Source organism: Euprymna scolopes, chromosome 3 (assembly GCF_053919585.1).
Source record: "Euprymna scolopes isolate OS-2025 chromosome 3, ASM5391958v1, whole genome shotgun sequence".
NCBI lineage: Eukaryota > Metazoa > Mollusca > Cephalopoda > Sepiida > Sepiolidae > Euprymna > Euprymna scolopes.
In genome coordinates this window covers 79,628,342-79,653,809 of record NC_136484.1, presented here as the reverse complement: position 1 = coordinate 79,653,809, position 25,468 = coordinate 79,628,342, and the positions used below count along the sequence as shown (strand labels likewise).

Genomic DNA, 25,468 nt, shown 5'->3' with positions numbered 1-25,468 from the left:
TTCCTTTAATGAAATGTAACTGTGCAACACTTGCAGCACTCATGCAACCCCAGACTATGACATGCTATCATTGTACTTCTCACCGGGTTACTACCACATATGCTTAAAGCCACTGGAACCAAAAAAATTAATCTTCATTTTGTCAGACCATAGGACATGGTTCCAGTAATCCATGTGTTTTGTTGACATGTCTTCAGCAAACTGTTTGTGGGCTTTCTTGTGTATCATCTTCAGAAGAAACTTTCTTCTAGTGCGGCATATGGTCTGAGCACTAACAGGCTGACCTCCACCTCTTCAATCTCTGCAGCACTCCTATGCCAATCTTTCAAAGAAAGCATTTGGATATGACACTCAACGTACATGCTCAGACTACCCGAGGCCTGTTTTGAGTAGATCCTGCTCTTTTAAAACGTTGGATGATCTTAGCCACTGTGCTGCAGCTCAGTTTCAAGGTGTTGGCGATCCTCTTGTAGCCTTGGCCATCTTTATATAGTGCAATAATACACCTTTTAAGATTCTGAGAGAGTTCTTTGCCATGCTGAAACTTTCAGTACAAGAGAGTGTGAGAGCTGCACTACAAATTTGAACAAACTTGCTCCCTATGCACACATGGACCTAGTAACATTAATAAGTGACATGACATTTTGGAGGGAAAATAACAAGCAGTACTCAATGTGGGTATTTAGGTGTTTGATTTCTTAGGGGTGTACTTGCTTTTGTTTGCAAAATGGTTAAATTTTTAGTCATTTTGAGGGGAAAACAAATTAACTCTGTTATATAAAATACACAGACTACTTTTATTGTGTCAAAATGTCATTTTATTCGTGTTGTCCTATGAAGAGAAATACTTAACTATCTGCAGAAATGTGAAAGAAAACAGCCAAGATTAAAAAACAAAATTATGTACAGGTTTTTAAAAACACTAGTGACATTTTGAACAAGGATAAAGAAGGAGTTTTGATTAGAGTTAATTACAAAAGCTTAAAGTTGATGGATCAGATCTTGAAAGTGGTTGAGGGAATATCCAAGACACAAATAAGAAATCAAATAAGTATAGAGCAAATAAGTATAGATCAAATAAGTATAGATCAAATGCAGTTCGGTTTTATACCAAGATAAATTACCACTAATACGTTATTTATCCTGACACAAATACAGAATGCTCAACGTCGTTTTAAAATTAGAAAACATTTAATGATAACATTAATATTAAAATTTAAATCTGTTGATTTTCATTTGTATCTTAGAAACATTGTCTAGTTTTGTGCAGATTATTTGGAAGAGATGTTGTATGATTTAGTACTTGCCTATGAGAGAATGGAAGGCTGACTTATTAAGTTGGAGACTTGGAGGAATACTACTAAAGGTCTGAGAATTAATGTTTCGAAGACCACACTAATGATCAGTGGTTGTGATGTTAGAAAGCCCTCAAAGTGGCAGGTTCCCATGTTTAGATTTTAGGAAGAGAGGAGCAACTGTTTTCTAAACACTATAAACACAAATACAGTGGAATTACTGAGAGATGATAAACAGTTTGTGTGCAAGAAGTGTAAGACAATAGAGACGGATGAAAATTGAGATGTGTACAAAGTATATTTGAATGAAGAACCTATTCAGGTTGTTCAGTTTCAGATGGAGTAAGCTCAGGGAAATTCTGCTATTACTAGCCAACAGAGTATTGCTACTTTTGACAAAAGAAAAAGTCTATCAGGCATGTGTATACAGTGTGATTATATATGAAGTGAAAGATCAATCAATCAAGGTTGCTGACAAGGTTGTGTTGCATGAAGAGAAATAATATGATGGATGGATATAATGAAGAGAAATAATATGATGGATGGATATGATTAGAAGAGATGACCTCAGGAAAATTAAATCTAGATAGTATAGGGAGATGCGTGCAAAACAGGAAACTTCAATGGTATGCTCACATTGAAAGAAAAAAAAGTTTTGGGGTACATGTAAAACAGTTGAGATAGCATAATAAGTTGGCAGGGGAAGCCCAAGGAAAATATAGGAGAAAGTGACGATTGATTTGAGAGGAAGTGGAATAAAGATTTAGCCAGATATGTTAGCTTGGAAGTCAATTTCTAAAAGCCATCCAACCCATGTAATCATGTAAAACAGATGTTAATCCAAATGATATTGGTCTGGGAATTGGTGATCATTTTCTGTTATATGTGAAACTGATCTGACTCTGGTCTATATTCTTTTTTCTTTATTTTTATCATTAACCTTTTCAATTGAATTTGCTTACTTAAAAAAGAATTCTATTAATTGTAAATAATTTTCTGAAATTACCGATATTCTATTAATATGTTCTTACCTCATTAGTCTTTGCACAGATTATATTGCTATTGCATAATCTTCAAGCAATAAAAGTCCATGCTCAAAATTAGATGGATGTACTTACAGAAGCTTCAAATGCCCTTTTTAATGTCACCATTTCATACAAAACACATCCTAATGCCCAAATATCACTTTTTTGGTTATAACTGAAAAGCAAAAATACAGTCAAGGAAAATAATATTTAATATAATAAAACATTTGCATCAATAATCCAGTCAATTTATCAAAATATTAATCTACAAAAAAAACAAAGTATTGTAAAATTAAAAATTCAGTAACCAAAACATTTGAATATTGCAATTGTTTATCACTAAATAAGATACAATTTCTTGGAAGCATTTATGATTAAAAAATCATATATAACAAAATAGAAATTTGTAAAATTAAAACTTGAAAATGAATAGAATTACCAGTTATTTTGAATTACATGTCAAATATAATTTTAAAGGTTTTTCAAATGTGTTCATTCTAATTTTCTATTCACTTGATAAGAAGCATAAACAACTAAATACTAACAAATAGATTAGATTGCTAATGGCATTAGCAAATATGTTGAAGTTTCTCCTTTTTGCTTTTCCAACATGGCATTCGAAATGATCATCATATTGGTTAAAATGCATATTACACCAAAACTAAATCATCATAGGTAAGAAGTGGATGAAAATCCAATAGCAATGTGCTGTCACAATGATATCTAAGAGGAATGATTGCAGAATGAAAATGAACATAATTTGTTTATAATTCATTTATAACAAGGTTTTTGAAAAGTAATTTGTAGTAGCAAGTCTGCTTAATAACATACTAGGGGTATACAATTATTTGAGCTCCCGAAAAAGTATTTTTAATATAGCATTCAAAGTTAAAGAAAACCTACAGGCTATTTTTTGTTTTCAGTATAATTTCATTATGTTGTGAAATTTTACTATAGTCTGACCACTGAAAAAGTATTATTTTGACGATATTTTCTATGAAATAGTTTGAATGTTTTTAAAACAAGTTAATTTAGTTCCCTTACGTTGTCATGAATAGCATAGAAAAAGTCCTGAACTTTCAACTTTGTTTTCTCAACATAACATCTAAAGTTTCTTAATGCTTTTAATGTTTTATATGACATGGTTCAAAACATATCAAATGTTGATCATAATCCAAATCTTGATAAGGAAGTATTTTCAAAATATGCTTCAATTGTTAATTAAAAAATTAAAATAAGCTAAAAGATGTCTTGTTAATAGAATATGGTTTTAGAATTATGTTCATATATAAAATGTGCAATTTTTATAAAGTTTTAGAGTCAGGAAAGTTTAAAACTTCTAATTTGAAGTTCAAATTATTAGCACACGAATTGCCCTTTTTGTATGTAGTAGTAGTAGTAGAGTTGGAAAGAGAAAACTTCATATGCTCAGTTTGTGGTAAGGGAGTCAGGTGCAATTCAATTTTCTGTAGTGTTTGGAAGTGCCATGAAATTACAGTAGGTTGAGAGAGGTAGCCACATATGTGTGTGCAACATGTGTAAGACAATATGGATGAATGCAAACACACATAAGAGAAGAAAACGTGGATGGTGATTGAGGTTGTTCAGTAACCGTGATGATACAATTGGAGTACAGGAAGAGGCAGGTGGTAATATGATAGCTAGAATTAGGATTGAATGGGGTAAGTTCAAGTAACTTTTGCCATTATTAACAAGCAGAGCATTACTAATGTTGACCAATGAAAGAGTCTACCAAACATCTGCATATAGTCTGATGATTATGGCTAGGACAATAGAATATTCTTCTCATTGTTTTGATTTTCTTGTATATATCTGTTGATATATATATATATATATATATATATATTAGGCATTAAGAGGAGATTATAGATATATACATAAATACACGTTCACATACACCTTTCACGATAAAGACAAATAAGGTTGTCTGGGGAGTCGGCTAATTTCAGTTAATGTTTGTAGATGTGATATCTACCGCCTGCATACCAGCAGTAACTATCTTAGTTGTATGACACGTTGCTTGTCACATCGTAGAATGTAGAACTGGATATAAAAAATATAAGAATTTAAAAAATCAAGGCATAGTCAATAGATTGCGCCGTGGCCCATATGGTTAGGTCGTCAGTATTGAACACTTCATGAGTGCGACGACCTGAGTTCGCGCCTATGTCAGAGCACGTCACTGATGAGATGCAGTACATCGAAACCCACTTTGGGTCTGGCGTTGTCTGTTGTCGATGCAATTGCTCGATTCTAACTAATTCTGGGTTCTATTTTTATCATGAAAGGTGTATGTGAACGGGTATTTATATATATATATATATATATATATATATATATATATATACAATAAAATATATATATATATATATATGCAATAATATATATATATATATATATATATATATGCAATAATATATATATATATATGCAATAATATATATATACAATAATATATATATATATATACAATAATATATATATATATACAATAAAATATATATATACATACAATAAAATATGTATATATATATACAATAAAATATATATATACATACAATAAAATATATATATATATACAATAAAATATATATATATATACAATAAAATATATATATATATATATATATATATATATATATATATATATACAATAATATATATATATGCAATAAAATATATATATATATATACAATAATATATATATATACAATAAAATATATATATATATATACAATAAAATATATATGTATATATATACAATAAAATATATATATATATATACAAAATATATATATATATATATATATATATATATATACAATAAAATATATATGTATATATATATATACAATAAAATATATATGTATATATATATATATACAATAAAATATATATGTATATATATATACAATAAAATATATATGTATATATATATATATATACAATAAAATATATATGTATATATATACAATAAAATATATATGTATATATATATACAATAAAATATATATGTATATATATATATATATACAATAAAATATATATGTATATATATACAATAAAATATATATGTATATATATACAATAAAATATATATGTATATATATACAATAAAATATATATGTATATATATATACAATAAAATATATATATATATATATATACAATAAAATATATATATATACAATAATATATATATATATACAATAATATATATATATATATATATATATATACAATAAAATATATATATATACAATATTATATATATATATATATACAATAAAATATATATATATATATATATATACAATAAAATATATATATATATATACAATATATATATATATACAATAAAAAAAAATATATATATATACATACAATAAAATATATATATATATATATATACAATAATATATATATATATATACAATAAAATATATATATATACAATAAAATATATATATATATATATACATATATATATATACAATAATATATATATATATATATACATATATATATACAATAATATATATATATATATATATATACATATATATATATACAATAATATATATATATATATACATATATATATATACAATAATATATATATATATATATATACAATAATATATATATACAATAAAATATATATATATATATACAATAAAATATATATATACAATAAATATATATATATATATATATATACAATAAAATATATATATATATACAATAATATATATATATATATACAATAAAAAAAAATATATATATATACATACAATAAAATATATATATATATATATATATATACACATACGATAAAATATATATATATATATATATATATATACAATAAAATATATATATATATATATATATATATATACAATAAAATTGTTTATTGTTGTATAAACATGCTCACATTGCGCTGCTACAAACAGCCACTTGTTTCAATCAAACAACAGATATCATCAGGCAGCGACTTGACTATTCAAATGTTCAATGAATAATGGATTTTTATTTTAGGTAGGAACTCTTTAAAAGTTGGAGTTAAAAAACCTTAAAACACAGAACTTTAATTATAAGTTGTAAAGAGGGAGGGGCAATCTAAATAAAATTAAAAATTAAAAAATTATAATGGAGAGAGAATGATTAAGAGGAGAAAAAAAGAAATAGAGAAAGAAAATAAATAGAGAAAGAAAATAGAGCAAAAAATTATAATATGGAGAAGAAAAAGGAAAAAAGATATAAAGGGTTACTATAAAGAAAACAAGGGCTAGAAGAGAAAAGAAAGAATGATGAAAAAGAGAGAAAGAGAGAAAGTAAGAATTAATAGGAAGGGAAGCTTAAAATGTTGAGAGGATATAGAAAAAGAAAAAGATCTGCGTGTCAACCAATTTATGAACAATTATACATTTCAGTAACGAGACACGTTATTACAACACAAATAGAAAATACAATCTTAGCGTTAGAAGTGTACATGTCAAAAGTGACAGCGAATGTAACTAACCAACATATTTATCATCTCACATACGTCCACGAGTAATATCAACGCAGTTCAAACATACGTCTACAATTAATTAAGCCCTTTATACTGAATGATATAAGTTTAAAGTTTTTGCGTTTTTATTAAATAAATATATAAAAAAAATAATGATAAAACAATATTAAAATTATTAATAATAATAATAATAATAGTAATAATAGTAATAATAATAATAATAATAATAATAATAATAAAACAGAATAAAATTAATATTTATTATCTTTTTAATATAACATATTTTGCCATAAGAGGGGATTGAAGAAAGTAAATAGGACTAATAATTATAAAGAATAATCTACTAATATTTATGTATATAAAAAGAATACAATATATATATATATATATATATATATATATATATATACATGCATATAAGTAAATGTGTAACTCTATACTATTAAGTTGAAAGTTTAAGCTAGTTAAGTATAAATATAAAGTCATATTAAATCACAAATTAACACATTCAAGACAGTATTACTAAAAACATAGATACAAGTACACTTACATATAAATATATAAATATATTCAGGCAAAAGAAGTAATTAAATCAACAAAATACTCAAAACACACAGGTAGATAGTAACAAAATTAAAAATAATAAAATACATATGTATATACCCACAGAGAACCAACAGACATACATATATACATATATATAATTTTATGTATACACATACATACAAAAAAATACACAAATATATGCACACAGTCATATACTAATATACAAAAACGCACACACACATATATATACGCACACATAAATATGTATAATTCACATAAACCATATATATAAAAATACATACGAATAAGAATCATTTGACAAGAGTACAGATAGATGCATACACACATAAAAGCATACAAATGGATTGAATAAACATTATTAGGGGAGTACACAACAAAGGAGGGTATACAAGATAACATAGATATATATAAACATAAGTACACACGGTCATAAAATAAACGCATAGACACTTACATATCCACATAGACACACAGGTATATAAGATAGGGGAAGTTAAGAATGAAATCAGGCGAGGAGAAAGTATATTAATAGTATTTTAATAAATTATAGAAATCAGTGACAATTTTAAATTTATTTAAATTTTATATCTAAACTAAATTACTTAAAAGATGGCTTTTATAATGTTTGCGATTAATTGAATTTTCGTGCTTCTTATTTAATAATTTATCTCTTTCTCTAAACGTAAGTATAAACAATTTCTCATAAAGACATAGGTAGCAAGGTGAGTTTAAAGATGAACAGGTTTTAGCTTTCTTTAAAATTTTCCAATTTACTATTGGGGAGTAACCTTGCTCTACTAGTTCATTGTAATATTTAGACAAGGAAGTTCTATTTTTGTACTCATTATTTTCAAAAGAGCACTTGTGACCGGTAAATCTTTCTTTAAATTTGTAATTTGTCATTCCTATGTAATATTTTTTTTTCGTTAGGATTTTCCTTAGTAGAAATAGTTGCTTGGTACACTACAGAAGTAATTTGACAATTTCCTTTAAAAGGGCATTTTGATTTAATTCTACAGTTACACCCTTCGGTAGCAATGGAGGTGCTATTTTTGTTTAATATTTTGTTATTATATTTTTTTATTATTTTTTCAAGGTTTTCATTACAGCTATAACTAAGTTTTATTGTATTTTTATCGAAAATTGTATGTAGTATGTTACTAATAGGGAAGTGCTTTTTAATTAAGTTTAAGAATTTCATTCCTAGGTTTGTTTTAAGTTTCAGATTAAAAGGGGGATTGTACCACAGGATTTTTCTCTTACGGTTTCTATTTGTATTTGTGTTTGGATGTGTTGCTTCTATGAACTCAATTTGCGTGTTTTTGTATCCACTATCCTTAAGGGCCCCTGTTATAGAAATATTTATGTTTATTAAATGTTTCAAGATTAGAAGAATTGTCACTGATTCTTTTACTAATGGATTTGGGGATATGCCTAATGATACATTTTGGGTGATTTGATAGGGGGTGTACATAAACTGGGTTTGAGTTTTCCTTCCTATATGGTTGGTAGATGCCTTTCCTTAAATCAAAGTTCACATCCAAAAAATTTAGTTTTAACATCTGATATAATATCCACTTTTAACTTAATTCTACGGAATTCATTTAAGATAATCTTTTTGGTTCTTTCACATTTAGGGCCGTTGGATTCCTTAATGATCATCAGCCCATCATCACGAGACAAGCCTATATCCATGACATTGATGTCTTTGGTTAAGTTGTATAGTATAGTTAAGTTGTATTTTCTGTTTGTGTTGTAATAACGTGTCTCGTTACTGAAATGTATAATTGTTCATAAATTGGTTGACACGCAGATCTTTTTCTTTTTCTATATCCTCTCAACATTTTAAGCTTCCCTTCCTATTAATTCTTACTTTCTCTCTTTCTCTCTTTTTCATCATTCTTTCTTTTCTCTTCTAGCCCTTGTTTTCTTTATAATAACCCTTTATATCTTTTTTCCTTTTTCTTCTCCATATTATATTTTTTTCTATATTCTTTCTCTATTTATTTTCTTTCTCTATTTCTTTTTTTCTCCTCTTAATCATTCTCTCTCCATTATAATTTTTTAATTTTTAATTTTATTTAGACTGCCCCTCCCTCTTTACAACTTATAATTAAAGTACTGTGTTTTAAGGTTTTTTAACTCCAACTTTTAAAGAGTTCCTACCTAAAATAAAAATCCATTATTCATTGAACATTTGAATAGTCAAGTCGCTGCCTGATGATATCTGTTGTTTGATTGAAACAAGTGGCTGCTTGTAGCAGCGCGATGTGAGCATGTTTATATAACAATAGACAAGTATTATCAACACTTTTTATTGAGCACTATCTAACAACCTCGTTGAATTCACTAGTCCATTACTTTTGAATAAAAAACCCCGAGTATATATATATACAATAAAATATATATATATATATATATATATATATATATATACAATAAAAAATATATATATATACAATATATATATATATATATATATATATATACAATAAAAAATATATATATATACAATATATATATATATATATATATATATATATACATGAAAAAAAATATATATATACAATAAAATATATATATATACAATAATATATATATACATACAATAAAATATATATATATACAATAATATATATATACAATAATATATATATATATACAATAATATATATATATACAATAAAAAAAATATTTATATACAATAAAATATATATATATACAATAAAATATATATATATACAATAAAATATATATATATATACAATAATATATATATATACAATAAAATATATATATACATACAATAATGTATATATATATACAATTATATATATATATACAATAAAATATATATATATATATACAATTATATATATATACAAAATATATATATATATATACAATAATATATATATATACAATAAAATATATATATATATATACAATAAAATATATATATATATATATATATATATATACAATTATATATATATACAATAATATATATATACAAGAATATATATATACAATAATATATATATACAAGAATATATATATACAATAAAATATATATATACATATATATACAATAATATATATATATATACAATAATATATATATATATACAAAATATATATATATATATATATATATATATATATACAATAAAATATATATATATACAATAATATATATATACATACAAAATATATATATATATACAAAATATATATATATATATATATATATATATACAAAATATATATATACATATATATATATATATACAAAATATATATGTATACAGTGATGATCATATTTATTGGCACGGTAAAATAAAAGATAAATTTTATCTAATAAATTCTAAAAAAGGGATTAAATTAAAGAAAATAACAAAGTATATTATGTATTTTTAACTGGCCTTTCCGATGCAGCAATCGGATTTTAGAAAAAATAAATAACAAAGGAACAACAAACATAATTGCAAAAAACCCTTATTCAAAATTATTGGCACGATTTATTTAATAATCAATTGTATAGCCTTTGGCCTTGATTACCTTCCTCAGTCGCTTTTCATAGTTTACAACCAAGTTGTTGCACTCTTCAGTAGTAATTTTAGCCCACTCTTCCTGACAATAATCCTCCAATTGAATAAGATTCTTAGGCTTCCTTTGCATTACCCTCAATTTTAATGTTCTCCATAAATTTTCAATTGGATTAAGGTCTGGGCTTTGTGATGGCCACTCCAAAACATTAATATGATTGTCCTCAAGCCATTTCTTAGTCAGTTTAGCCGAATGCTTTGGGTCATTATCTTGCATGAACCACCAACGACGACCAAGTGAGAGCTCTTTAGCAGAGTCTTTCAGGTTTTCCTCCAATATTTTAACATAATCTTCCTTTTTTATGCTACCTGTGACCTTAACAAGTCGCCCTGGTCCAGAGGCAGCAAAGGATCCCCAAAACATCAAACTGCCTCCACCGTGCTTCACTGTGGGTATGGTGTTCTTAGGCAGGAAAGCTTCGCCAGATTTTCTGTAAATATAAGACACTTTATTATGGCCAAATAACTCTATTTTCGTTTCGTCAGTCCATAGAACACGTTTCCAGAATGCAACATCTTTATCAATATGACGTTTTGCAAAGGCTAGCCTTGCTTTCAGGTGCATAGGCTTCAATAAGGGAGTCTTTCTCGGACGACATGCTTTTAAACCAGCGCTCTTCAAAACTCTACCAACTGTATGTCGAGATACATTCACTCCAGAGGTGCTCTGTTCATCAACAATCTCCCCAACAGAGATCCTTGGGTTTTGTTTTACTTGTCGAACAATTTTCCGTTCATCTCTTGGGGAAAGAATCCTTTTTCTCCCTCTACCCTCTAAACTCATAACGTGGCCTTGCGATTTGAACTTGTTTATTATGGCTCTAACAGTGGATTTGGGAAGGTTTAGCTTCTTTGAAATCTTATCATAGCCCTCCCAATTGGTATGGCATGCTACAACAAGCTTCCTGACGTCTTCGCTGTGTTCCTTAGTTTTAACCATGGCGATTGAAAATTATAATTTAGTCACTTATAATAGTTTAAATAAATCGCTATCTAAAAATTATCTGAAAAAAATTATTCACTGAATTAGCGTTAAACAAGCATAATATGGCTATAAAAAAGTTCAGAAAGCACGTTAACCGGAAATTGATTGGTATTATACTGATACTAAAAGAAAAACAAAGCCGTGCCAATAATTTTGAACAAGGGTTTTTTGCAATTATGTTTGTTGTTCCTTTGTTATTTATTTTTCCTAAAATCCGATTGCTGCATCAGAAAGGCCAGTTAAAAATACGTAATATACTTTGTTATTTTCTTTAATTTAATCCCTTTTTTAGAATTTATTAGACAAAATTTAACTTTAATTTTACCGTGCCAATAAATATGATCATCACTGTATATACAAAATATATATATATATATATATATATATATATATATATATATATACAAAATATATATATATACAAAATATATATATATATATATATGTACAAAATATATATATAATATATATAGAAAATATATATATATAATATATATACAAAATATATATATATATATACAATATATATATATATATATACAATATAACTGGCTGACTACAATATGGTTGTGTTCAAGTCTAAGGTAAATAAGTTCTTGATGAGCCGTTCCATATAAGTTATTAAATTTACCAAATTTTCATTACTAATGATTACTATATTGACCAACTTCTACTGTACACTCTTTAACCCTTATCCTTGAGTGGCCTTGATAATGTGGTGATGCCTTTGTAAAAAAAAAAAAAAAAAAAAAAAAAAAAATATATATATATATATATATATATATATACAAAATATATATATATATATACAAAATATATATATACAAAATATATATATACAAGATATATATATATATATATAAAATATATATACATATATATACAAAATATATATACATATATATACAAAATATATATATATACAAAATATATACATACATATATATATATATACAAAATATTTATATATAAAAAAAAATATATATATATACAAAATATATATATATAAAAAAAAATATATATATATACAAAATATATATATATATATATATACACAATATATATATATATATACACAATAAAATATATATATATATATATATAAAATAAAATATATATATATATATACAACAAAATATATATATATATATATATATACAATAAAATATATATATATAAAATAAAATATATATATATAAAATAAAATATATATAGATATATATACAACAAAATATATATATATATATATATATACAATAAAATATATATATATACATTAAAATATATATATATACAAAATATATATATATAGACAATAAAATCTATATATATATACACAATAAAATATATATATACAATAAAATATATATATATACAATAAAAAAAAAATATATATATATATACAATAAAATATATATATATATATATACAATAAAATATACATATATACACACTAATATATATATATACAATAATATATATATATACAATAGTATATATATATACAATAGTATATATATATATATATACAATATATATATATATATATACAATAAAATATATATATATATATATATACAATAAAATATATATATATATACAATAAAATATATATATATACCGTAAAAAAAAATATATATATACCGTAAAAAAATATATATATACGATAAAAAATATATATATATACAATAAAATACATATATACAATAATATATATATATAATAATATATATATATACAATAATATATATATATATATACAATAAAATACATATATACAATAATATATATATAATAATATATATATATATATACAATAAAATACATATATACAATAATATATATATATATATACAATAATATATATATACAATAATATATATATACAATAATATATATATATATATATATACAATAATATATATATACAATAATATATATATACAATAATATATATATATACAATAATATATATATATATACAATAATATATATATATATATACAATAATATATATATATACAATAATATATATATATAGATACAATAATATATATATATACATACAATAATATATATATATATATATACAATAATATATATATATATATATATACAATAATATATATATATATACAATAATATATATATACAATAATATATATATATACAATAATATATATATATACATACAATAATATATATATATACATACAATAATATATATATACATACAATAATATATATATATATACAATAATATATATATATACACAATAATATATATATATACACAATAATATATATATATATATACACAATAATATATATATATATATATATATATGCAATAATATATATATATATATATATATGTCAATCCCTTCAGCCGGTCGGTTGAGACGATCGTCGACCTCAGAACTCTTCCACTCCAATTACGGCAGCCTGAAAACGATCCGACTATGGCGGTTTGCAGCTCACTATTTTCGTCCCTCCAGTGACCACTGCCGGTGATAATTCTTAGCCGTTTTAATGCTGCTGGTATTGGTAGTGACAGAATTATCAGTTGGTCGTCTAAATTTATACTCCGGACCTGACGTTGTGTACTCGCTTACCGGCGAACATCGCCGATAAGAGAGCCGTGGATTTTAGTGTGGTGAAAAAGGAAATAAAAACGATTCCACACACGAATAAACAATTAATCTGGGTTTATTCACAATAATAATGGTCTAATAATATTTCAGAGTTTGAAGGAAGTTGGCTGTAGCTATTTTAAAACGGTAGCTTGTGACTCGAGTTCAGATAAGTTTTTCGGCCATTGGAGATACGCGTTTTAAGTCAAAAGCCCTCTCTGCCCGACTTTAACACCATCTGAATTCGCCAAAATCGAATTCTCTCTTTTTCTCTCTTCTCCCCTCCTCTCTTCTCTTTCTGTTCTTTTCTCTGTGTTCGAGGAATATATACATATCCATCAATGCCCTTTAAACATCACGAGTTTGTATTTGTTTACAACAAGAAAACTTGCCTGTCATCAGCTTTCAAACCTTGTTTTCTAAAATAAACAACCGCCTGTCATTTCATCTCGAATTCTGTGTTTCAAAATAAACAGCCAGCTCACTCCAAACTCTGACCGTTACAACAATAAGTATCTCTTGACATACTTTTTCCTTTGTCTGTTCTAACCAAAGAGTCATTTGATCGTCCTATTTGTTTGTTCTTTTGGCTCTTTCTCTATAACGGCATATCAACCCCATAACTTGGTTACATACCTCCCCCACTTAAAAGAAACAATATTGGACTCAATATTTTTTCTAACCCACTTCTTCTTTCTGGGCCTTAATACCATGGCTCTTTGTGGTTTTACAATTTATAATAGTTCATCAATTGGATTCGTTCTTAAAGAAAAAAAACTGTATCATTCTCATTCATGCACATGCAAAAAGTTCTCTTTTAGAGTTTAGCGTTTTTCGAATCTGCTTTCAGTTCATACGATTGTCCATAAACCTCATTAATTTTTTTTTTTTTTTATATATATATATATATATACATATACACATTTCAATGCATGCAACTATTTAGTCAATAGTCCATTTTTCCTCGGATTTCATTCCATGGCTCTTTCTTGGTTATCTGGCTTCTTCACATATGTATCTCCAACGTTGGTAGGGTATTAGATGCGGGGTTCACTGGTAGTCTTGATTCTGTACCAGATTGATCAGGTCTAGTGTTTTTATCAGAAACCACGGTAGCGTCCCTCACTTCATGCTCATCCCTATTTATTTCAAACAACGAATGGACTTTTCCTTTTAAGCACTCTAATTGAGGGTTACTCTCGTCCTTATCTATTTTATTAGCATCCTTTCCAGCCCTTAGGAGGCTATTGATGTAGCTAACTCTCCTTTTCCCATACACTAGAAAAGCTATTATCATTATCACGACCAAGATGATTATTGTAGGATTTAACCATTTACTTACTTTTTCCCATCGCCATTTTTCTGGTTCATTACCATCCTTCACTGCCCGTAACTCATCTAATAACTCGCTCATATCGATCTTTCCGTCCAGTTTCAAAAGAGGTGGAATTTCGCGAGCTTTTATCTTCGGAAATTCCTTAGTGATAGGTGTCCATACCTTTGACCAATTTACACGCGGTATTCTAGTTAATGACAGAAAGTCATTTCTGAGTTCAAACTTCTCTTTAAATCTGTAGGACGGCAAGATCTCTAGAGTTGGGCCAAACGCTGCGCAACTCATAGGTAGATCTATAATGGTCATAGGTGGATGAATAAGTATTTCCCCTTGTTGCCGTCCCTTACAGACTTTCGACAACTTCCGTTCACCAGTTGAGGCAACTGCCCAAACACCATCAGATAGATGTATAGCTTGGGGGGTTAGTATATCAATCGACACCACTGCTCCACAATATTTATCGATCCCCTCCTCATTACCTTGGAATAATTGAACTACGCATAACTTGTGTCCGTTAGTTGCATAGATGGGACTTTCTACTGCACAAATTCTTAGTGCATTGATGCTACACGCTAGTGCTTCACTAGGTGACAACACTATGAATTTGGTTCGGGCTGGGTTAAAAGCTATTCCTTCGGTTTCAACTTTGTACCTTGCTACTGCTCTCCTCTCAGTGACATTAGTAGGAAACGGTATCGGTAAATTAATTACGTTAAATACTTCGAAGTCGCTATTTCTATCCAATAAAGGTAGCTCAACCATTACGTAAATCTTATCATTTTGTAACATCGTAGCACAACTCAAGGTATAATATTCCCATAGACTCTTCTTTGGATCTACTGGTAAGCGTAAAGTATGTGGCAAGTCTGCCTGAAGCATCCCAAGTATTGTTTTTAAGTCTTTGGGGGGTATGATGCTCGGTGACATGTGCGCTAATGAAAGTAAATCTAATTGTATCCTTACATGTTCGATTGCCAATGTCAATAACTGAATTGATGAGTCGAGTTGGTTTGTCATCGTCATCAGTTCCAGTATTTGCTTAGTTACAACCTCTACCATACTTATTCTTCTAGCCATAAAAGTCAAACTTTCGTTTAGGCTGACGACTGTATGGGATAGCCAGTTTATTCTTTGTCTATGTTCTGTCAGTTCGTATCTAGTAACGTTCACTATTGATAAGCTTTCCTCTATGACGTGCTTTATCTTCTGTTGATTTTCCTCTAAACTGCTTATATGCCTTTCTAATACTTCTGTGTCACTCTCCGATACGGTCCCGAATAATACGTGTAGTGCTTTACCTACGAAAGGAAGTATAGATCTCTTTCTAACTCGTTTTTGGGTCCCATCTGCTGCTAGCAATCCAATATCCCTAAAATATCCTCCAATGTATCGGAGTCTTTGTTTCATCTTATCTAACCGTCCTCCTAGTGATACAAATAACGCTGTATTAGAATTTATCCCAAGTTTTGATTGATTTTTTTGCATCTGCAGCTTTAAGTGCGCTGCTAAGTTAACTTCGTCTTCTAGTTCCATTTGAACCTTCCGATACGCTCTCAGATCAATGACGAATGTCAGGATCCACTTAGAATGAGTAATCGTTACCTCGCTGGTCTTCTTAAATACCGTACTGTGTGTGTGGCGTAACGCTACTGTCAATCCAACCATCACCGCCATCATCATTATTAGACGCCGCATCCTACAAATACACATAGTAACGTTCCTTTACTATTTGTTCCATTTTATTTTTAGTCACTCAATTCCAGTTCCATAAATAACTTAACGAAAGAATCAGTTTCATCCTCTTCGTCTTCCCTATCCTCTTCATCGCTATTTGTAACTTTCCCCGTTTTAGAGATAACATTGATAGGTCGTCTTACACTGCTTCGCAAAAGTCTAGGTCCCCTAACATCGCCTATTACCTCTGGGGGCTGTGTCGACGGAATCGCATTGCTCTCTGATTCTTCAGCCCTATTCTCATTACCAGCCTCTCTATCTCTCAGTACCGATAGCGGAATATCATCTTCAGATTCCCAACCTTCCGAATCTGGAGGCGTAGTTATTATCTCTGGTAGCGAGTCGGTATTCTCTATCTCAAATTCTAACTCTAACTCCTGTTCATCCGCTACCTCATCAGCCCACCTATCCGTATCTTCCCAATCTCCTTCCGGATCTATCAGGGTGGCTTTCCTTACAGGTCTATCTGTCTGTATATTAGGCATTTTCCACTCCCTAATATTGGCTTCACAGATGTCTGACGCGTGAACCCTCTTCGTTCTATTCGTCAGTTGATCCCATATTTTATGTCACTGGTCCCGTTTGTTTTACTATCCTATAGTACGGTTTCCATCTAGGATCTAATTTTCCTTTCCTAACCTGTGCTCTGTAGTATACTGGGTCGCCAACGTCATATGTTTTCTTGACCCTTCCATCATTGACTCTTTTGTTACGTTTTTTCTGTGCTGCCCTAATCCCTCGACGCACTTGACTAAACAGAGAATGCTGTTGCTCAATCATTTTTTTATGATTTTCTTCCCCAGTATACCTTTTTTTTGGTAGTAGGTGATTGTCCAATGGTAGCACTACATCTCTACTGTGTACCAGGTAATATGGAGAGAATTTAGTCGTATCGTTATGTGAAAATCTGGCCGCTGCCAAGGCCTGATTCAAGAACAAGTCCCAATTCTCGACTTCATCCTCTGATAGCTTCGACAGCATATCTCCCAAAGACCTATGGAATCTCTCTACTTTTGCATTGCTCTGTGGATGGTATGGAGAGGTGGTAACATGCTTTATTCCCAAATATCCCGTCACCTCTTTTACAACGGCATTTACGAATTCTCCGCCGTTGTCTGTCACTAACACACGTGGGATACCATACCTAGGGAAAATCTCATTCATTAGTATCTCCGCCATGGTCTGTGCATCCTTCCTTTGCACTGGGAATGCCTCTACCCAACTCGTTAACCAATCGACCATGCTGACTATATACTTATTTCCCTTATTGCTAATATTATATGGCCTTGAGACATCCATACACCACTTCTCAAATGGATATGAGGGAATATCAGTCTCTATTAGGGGTGTCTTAGCTCCTTTTACTGCCCGCTTCTGACAAGTAACACACTCTGTCACATAGGAGTGGATATGTTTATACATACCAGGCCAATAATATTTCTTCGCTAAAATCGAGTAAGTTTTATCAATACCTACATGACCTAACCCGTCATGCGCTACCTGCACTAAACTAGTCCTCACACGACCATCTGGGACACACAAGCGTAGCGTTGGATTCTTCTCTTCCCCATTTACATAATATACCTGATCATCCTCTAACAGGTATTTCCTCGATTTTGAGGGCGGTAATTTTCCTTCTACGAGCGATTTCTTAAGTATACTATATTCTTCGTCTTTTCTCGCTTCTAACTTAAGTAGTTTCAGGTCTATCGATTCCCACTTATCGGAATTGTTTTCTTCAGAGTCATCTTCTTCCGACTCTATTTCATCTTCTATCTCTGGGGGCTTATTCTGCAATTGCTGGGAGTACAGTACGCAAATTCTATAGTTATTATCACTGACTAGATTCTGATCACTAGCGTCAGCTTCTTCCTCTACTGCTTCGGGAATTCTAGATAATAAGTCTGCACACGTGTTTTCTTTCCCGGACAGGTACTCTATTTTACAGCCGTAGCCACTCAGTTGCATAGCCCACAGTTGCACCTTTCGATTCTTCCATTCAGCATCGAACAAGTACTGTAATGGACGGTGATCTGTCTTTATTACGAACGTCGCACCCGCTAAATAGAAATGCAGCTTTTGCAAAGCGTACGCGATGGCATAGGCCTCTTTTTCAATCACGGGCCACTTCTGTTGGGTCTTTGTCAATTTGTGAGAGAGAAAGTAGATAGGCATTTCGTCCTTTATTCCCGGGATTACAGCTTCTGCTTCTTCACATGGCTGAGTCAAGCACGCTCCCACACACGTATCACTAGCATCCGTATATAAGACCATAGGCTTGTTCAGATCGGGATAAATCAATAAAGGGATGGATGTCAGTTCGGCCTTTAACGTATCGAATGCTTTCTGACACGCCTCGGTCCAATCAAACCTTGCATATTTCTTCGTTAGATTAATTAGTGGTATAGCTATTCTAGAGAATCCTGCTATGAACCTTCTGTAATAACCTACAGTTCCTATAAATGCTCTAACTTGTCTAACTGTTTGAGGTTCTGGCATCGCCCTTATAATTTTTACTTTATCAGTATCTGGCCTTACTCCAGATTGGTCTATGATGAATCCTAAATATTTAGTCTCTTTCCTCATAAATTGACACTTTTCCATCCTTAATTTCAAGCCATGATATTTTAGACGATCTAACACAGCCTGTAGATGTTTAAAGTGCTCTTCCGGAGTTTTTGAAAATATTAAGATGTCATCCAAATATGCCATGGCAAAATGTTCAAATCCTCTCAACACTATTGCCATTAATGATTGAAAAACACCAGGAGCTCCTGCTAGCCCAAACGGCATAACACGGAACTGGAACAACCCCATATGACAACAGAAAGCCGTCTTAGGTTTGTCCTTCTCGTTTACTGCCACTTGCCAGTAACCTGATCTTAAATCTAAGGAGGAAAAACATGTAGCCTTCCCTAGCATCGCTAAAATATCGTCTATCAAGGGCAGAGGATAAGCAGTAGATTTTGTTATCTTATTAAGTTCTCTAAAATCTACGCAAAATTTATTTCCCCCATCCTTTTTCTCTACTACTACTGGGAAACCCCAAGGTGATTGAGATGGCTCAATAATTCCAGCCTCTCCCATCTCCTTCACTGTTTTCTCAACCAACTCTCTCTTCCAAATAGGTGTTCTGTACGGCCTCATCTTTATTGGTTGGTGGTCTCCTGTGTCAATCGAAATTTTTACTGTATGCGTCTTACCTAATTCCTTATCTGAATTAGCTAACACTCGCTTATTAGCTTTAAATAGTTTTCCTAATCTTTCTCGGTATTGGTCAGGACAGTCTAATTCTATCTTGTCACTAATTGCTTCACTCTCTACAGGCATTCCTTCGTGCCTCACTCTAGTTTTTAATGTTAACACTGAAGCTCTGCCCAACTTAGTTCCTGATTTAAGCTCTGCCCAACTTAGTTCCTGAGTTAACGGTCTTCAGACTCGTATTGGCTACCACTACCGGAAAATTCTTCGCCTGACCTTCCTGCACTAATGCTGGTAACACGGTCACGTCCTCGTCTTCTTCTATGTAGGGAAGGGGTAAAACCTGATAAATGGCTTCGCTATCCTTTATAGCCCCTTCTATCTCACCCCAGCTCGTCACCGCTGTTCTAGGTGGAATCTTTAAATCTTCACGAGACACAAGATCCACTTGAGTGAGCCTCGTGCTACCTAACATAATCTCTTCCTCCCCAAGGATTAACTTTGGAGGGTCGAATTTTAATACAGCTTTCCTCTCTCTCAGCCAGTCTCCTCCCAGTATCACGTCGTGGGTCATTTTTGGTGCTACATACAATGTGTGGGATGTCTCAGTCTCACCCACCTTTATCTTTACTTCCAGCATCCAATCTAATCTAAATCTGCCCCCATCTGCCTGAAACGCGTTCACTTTAGTCGACATAAATCGGTCAGCGGGGAGTCTTAGTCTTTGCAACTCTAAAGAACTAATGACTGAGACTTCCGATCTGGTGTCTATCAACGCTCTGAACGTTCTACCCTCTATTTCAATGTTGCAGGTGAGTTCGTCATCTTCGGACCATATTTGACATAACCTAATCCCATCTCTATCCTTATTCGAAGGATTCTTAACCTTACTTTTCCTCTTTCTACAACTGTCCCACAAATGCCCGCTCTTCCCAAATCCCTGGCATGTCTCCTTCTTCCTTAGTGGACAGCTAGTTGCTGTGTGCCCTCTTTCCTTACACTCGTCACACCGTACGAACTCTTTCGCCTTGCAACTTTGAATTAAGTGTTCTTCACTGCCGCACTTAAAACACTTAGGCCTCAGCATGCAGACCCTCTTTGGATGTCCCGGGCGGCCACAGTTGAAACAGCGCACCCCGTCTCTGCACTGGTAACTATAGTGCCCATCTTTTCCGCAATTGTAGCATTTTAATTTTAAAGCCCCATCTATGCTTTTCCGGACATTCTTATCTCTCCTAGGGGTCACCCGCCCTTTTGCTATTGGGGCAACCCTAACTAGTTTAAAGATTTCCTTGTTGGAATCTTCTTAGGGGACGTGAGTTTTAATTTGGGTCCGGGTGGATTCTTTCTATCCCTATTCCTACATTCATGTGCCCTGTGCCCTTCTTTCTGGCAAACAAAGCACACTAGACCCCTCTTAAAGTTGGGATGGGGTATGTATTTCCCCCCTCCCCTTAAGTCCCAGTGTTCTGGATTCAAGGCTTCTTTTTCCCTACTTTGGTGAAGCTCAGGGCACTTTGCTCGGATGTGTCCTCGTCGACCGCATCCGTAGCAGACCTTCAACCAGGCTGTCTGGTTCTCCTCTAATTTTCCTAATCTCAGGAGGAGGGCTTCAGCTCTTCGAGCCTGTGCAAAGGCCTCCTCCAACGTGTTAGGCTGTGCCCTTGCCACGTCCTCACGCAACAGGGAATTGCTCAAAGCGTCCGTGAAGAACTCTGCCAGCTGGGCCTGGGTAGCTGGATCATTTCTCCGATCTTGATCTGGGTAAGCTACCTTAGCGAGAACGCTCATGCGTCTCTCTAGGTGAGCGATGGATTCGCCACCCCTCTGCCTCACACCTACCAGCGCTCGAGCTGGCTTGAAGTGCCGCTGGATGTCATTTTCAAACATCTTCCAGTTGGTTTGGTATTTGTATTTATCCAAATACTCTCCAATCCATTCTGAAGCAGCATCTTCGGTATAGTCGTATGCCAGTGAAATCATATCGGCATCCGACAGGTTATAGATGCGCCCTTTCTTCTCTATTGCTTTGAGCCAGGGTCCCAACTCCACAGCCAAACCTGTGAACAGTGGGACTCTGGATCCCGTTACGTTAAGTTTTGGGGTTAGCCGTCCCCCTTCTTCAATCCTACGCCCTAACTCCTCTACAGACCTACCGTTTTCATTGGTCATGGTAGTAGTCCTAGCGGATTACGTATTAAATAACAATAGACGAAACAAAAAAAAATATAAGCGCTCTTTGAAAAAGCCCACAAGAAGTCCAAAAATGAATACCGACAAGCAAAAGAAAGTGATAAGAACGAAAATAAGGTGGTTTCCTACCTGATCGCTGAGATGTTGTTGGTTCTGCGCTGCTTTTGTTGACTCGCTTGTTGGGATGTCCCACCTGTTGTAAACAGTAAACCTCTTGTTTTTTTTTTTGTTTGGTTTTGAATCTGTCTGCCTGGTTAGCTAACACACCTTCTTCCTGATTTCGATAATCCTTGGTCAACGGCCACCAAATGTCACCCCCTTCAGCCAGTCGGTTGAGACGATCGTCGACCTCAGAACTCTTCCACTCCAATTATGGCAGCCTGAAAACGACCCGACTCTGGCGGTTTGCAGCTCACTATTTTCGTCCTTCCAGTGACCACTGCCGGTGATAATTCTTAGCCGTTTTAATGCTGCTGGTATTGGTAGTGACAGAATTATCAGTTGGTCGTCTAAATTTATACTCCGGACCTGACGTTGTGTACTCGCTTACCGGCGAACATCGCCGATAAGAGAGCCGTGGATTTTAGTGTGGTGAAAAAGGAAATAAAAACGATTCCACACACGAATAAACAATTAATCTGGGTTTATTCACAATAATAATGGTCTAATAATATTTCAGAGTTTGAAGGAAGTTGGCTGTAGCTATTTTAAAACGGTAGCTTGTGACTCGAGTTCAGATAAGTTTTTCGGCCATTGGAGATACGCGTTTTAAGTCAAAAGCCCTCTCTGCCCGACTTTAACACCATCTGAATTCGCCAAAATCGAATTCTCTCTTTTTCTCTCTTCTCCCCTCCTCTCTTCTCCTTCTGTTCTTTTCTCTGTGTTCGAGGAATATATACATATCCATCAATGCCCTTTAAACATCATGAGTTTGTATTTGTTTACAGCAAGAAAACTTGCCTGTCATCAGCTTTCAAACCTTGTTTTCTAAAATAAACAACCGCCTGTCATTTCATCTCGAATTCTGTGTTTAAAAATAAACAGCCAGCTCACTCCAAACTCTGACCGTTACAACAATAACTATCTCTTGACATACTTTTTCCTTTGTCTGTTCTAACCAAAGAGTCATTTGATCGTCCTATTTTTTTGTTCTTTTGGCTCTTTCTCTATAACGGCATATCAACCCCATAACTTGGTTACATATATACAATAATATATATATATATATACAATAATATATATATATATATATATACAATGATATATATATATATATATATACAATAAAATATATATATATATATATACAATAAAATATATATATATACAATAAAATATATATATATATATATACAATGATATATATATATATACAATAAAATATATATATATATAATAAAATATATATATATATATATATAATAAAATATATATATATATAATAAAATATATATATATATATATATATATAATAAAATATATATATATATATAATAAAATATATATATATATATAATAAAATATATATATATATATAATAAAATATATATATATATATAATAAAATATATATATATATATATATAAGATATATATATATACAATAAATATATATATATATATACAATAAATATATATATATACAGTAAAATATATATATATATATATATACAGTAAATATATATATATATACAATAAAATATATATATATATATATATACAGTAAAATATATATATATATATACAGTAAAATATATATATATATACAGTAATATATATATATATATACAGCAATATATATATATATATACAGTAATATATATATATACAGTAATATATATATATAGTAATATATATATATGTATACAGTAAAATATATATATATACAATAAAAAATATATATATATATATATATACAATAAAAAATATATATATATACAGTAATATATATATATATACAATAAAAAAATATATATACAGTAATATATATATATACAATAAAAAATATATATATATACAGTAAAATATATATATATATACAGTAAAATATATATATATATACACAGTAATATATATATATATACAGTAATATATATATATATATACAGTAAAATTTATATATATATACAGTAAAATTATATATATATATATATACAGTAAAATTATATATATATATACAGTAAAATTATATATATATATATACAGTAAAATTATATATATATATATACAGTAAAATTATATATATATATATACAGTAAAATTATATATATATATATATATATACAGTAAAATTATATATATATATATATATACAGTAAAATTATATATATATATATATATATATATACAGTAAA

The 25,468-nt window shown here is 29.8% G+C and overlaps 1 protein-coding gene across 6 annotated transcripts in view; it reads right to left on the bottom strand.

Annotated features, from left to right (window-relative positions):
* Positions 1 to 25,468, bottom strand: part of LOC145256465 (serine/threonine-protein kinase Nek8-like) — a 453,710-nt gene that overhangs the window by 275,417 nt on the left and 152,825 nt on the right. For 5 of the 6 annotated variants that reach the window (XM_080115404.1, XM_080115411.1, XM_080115420.1 and 2 more), the window contains one exon: positions 2,414 to 2,495. The exons of the other annotated variant lie outside the window; for it this stretch is intronic. In XM_080115404.1, the coding sequence (XP_079971530.1) occupies positions 2,414 to 2,495 (82 nt within the window). The remainder of the gene's footprint in view (positions 1 to 2,413; positions 2,496 to 25,468) is intronic. 6 annotated transcript variants of the gene reach the window in all.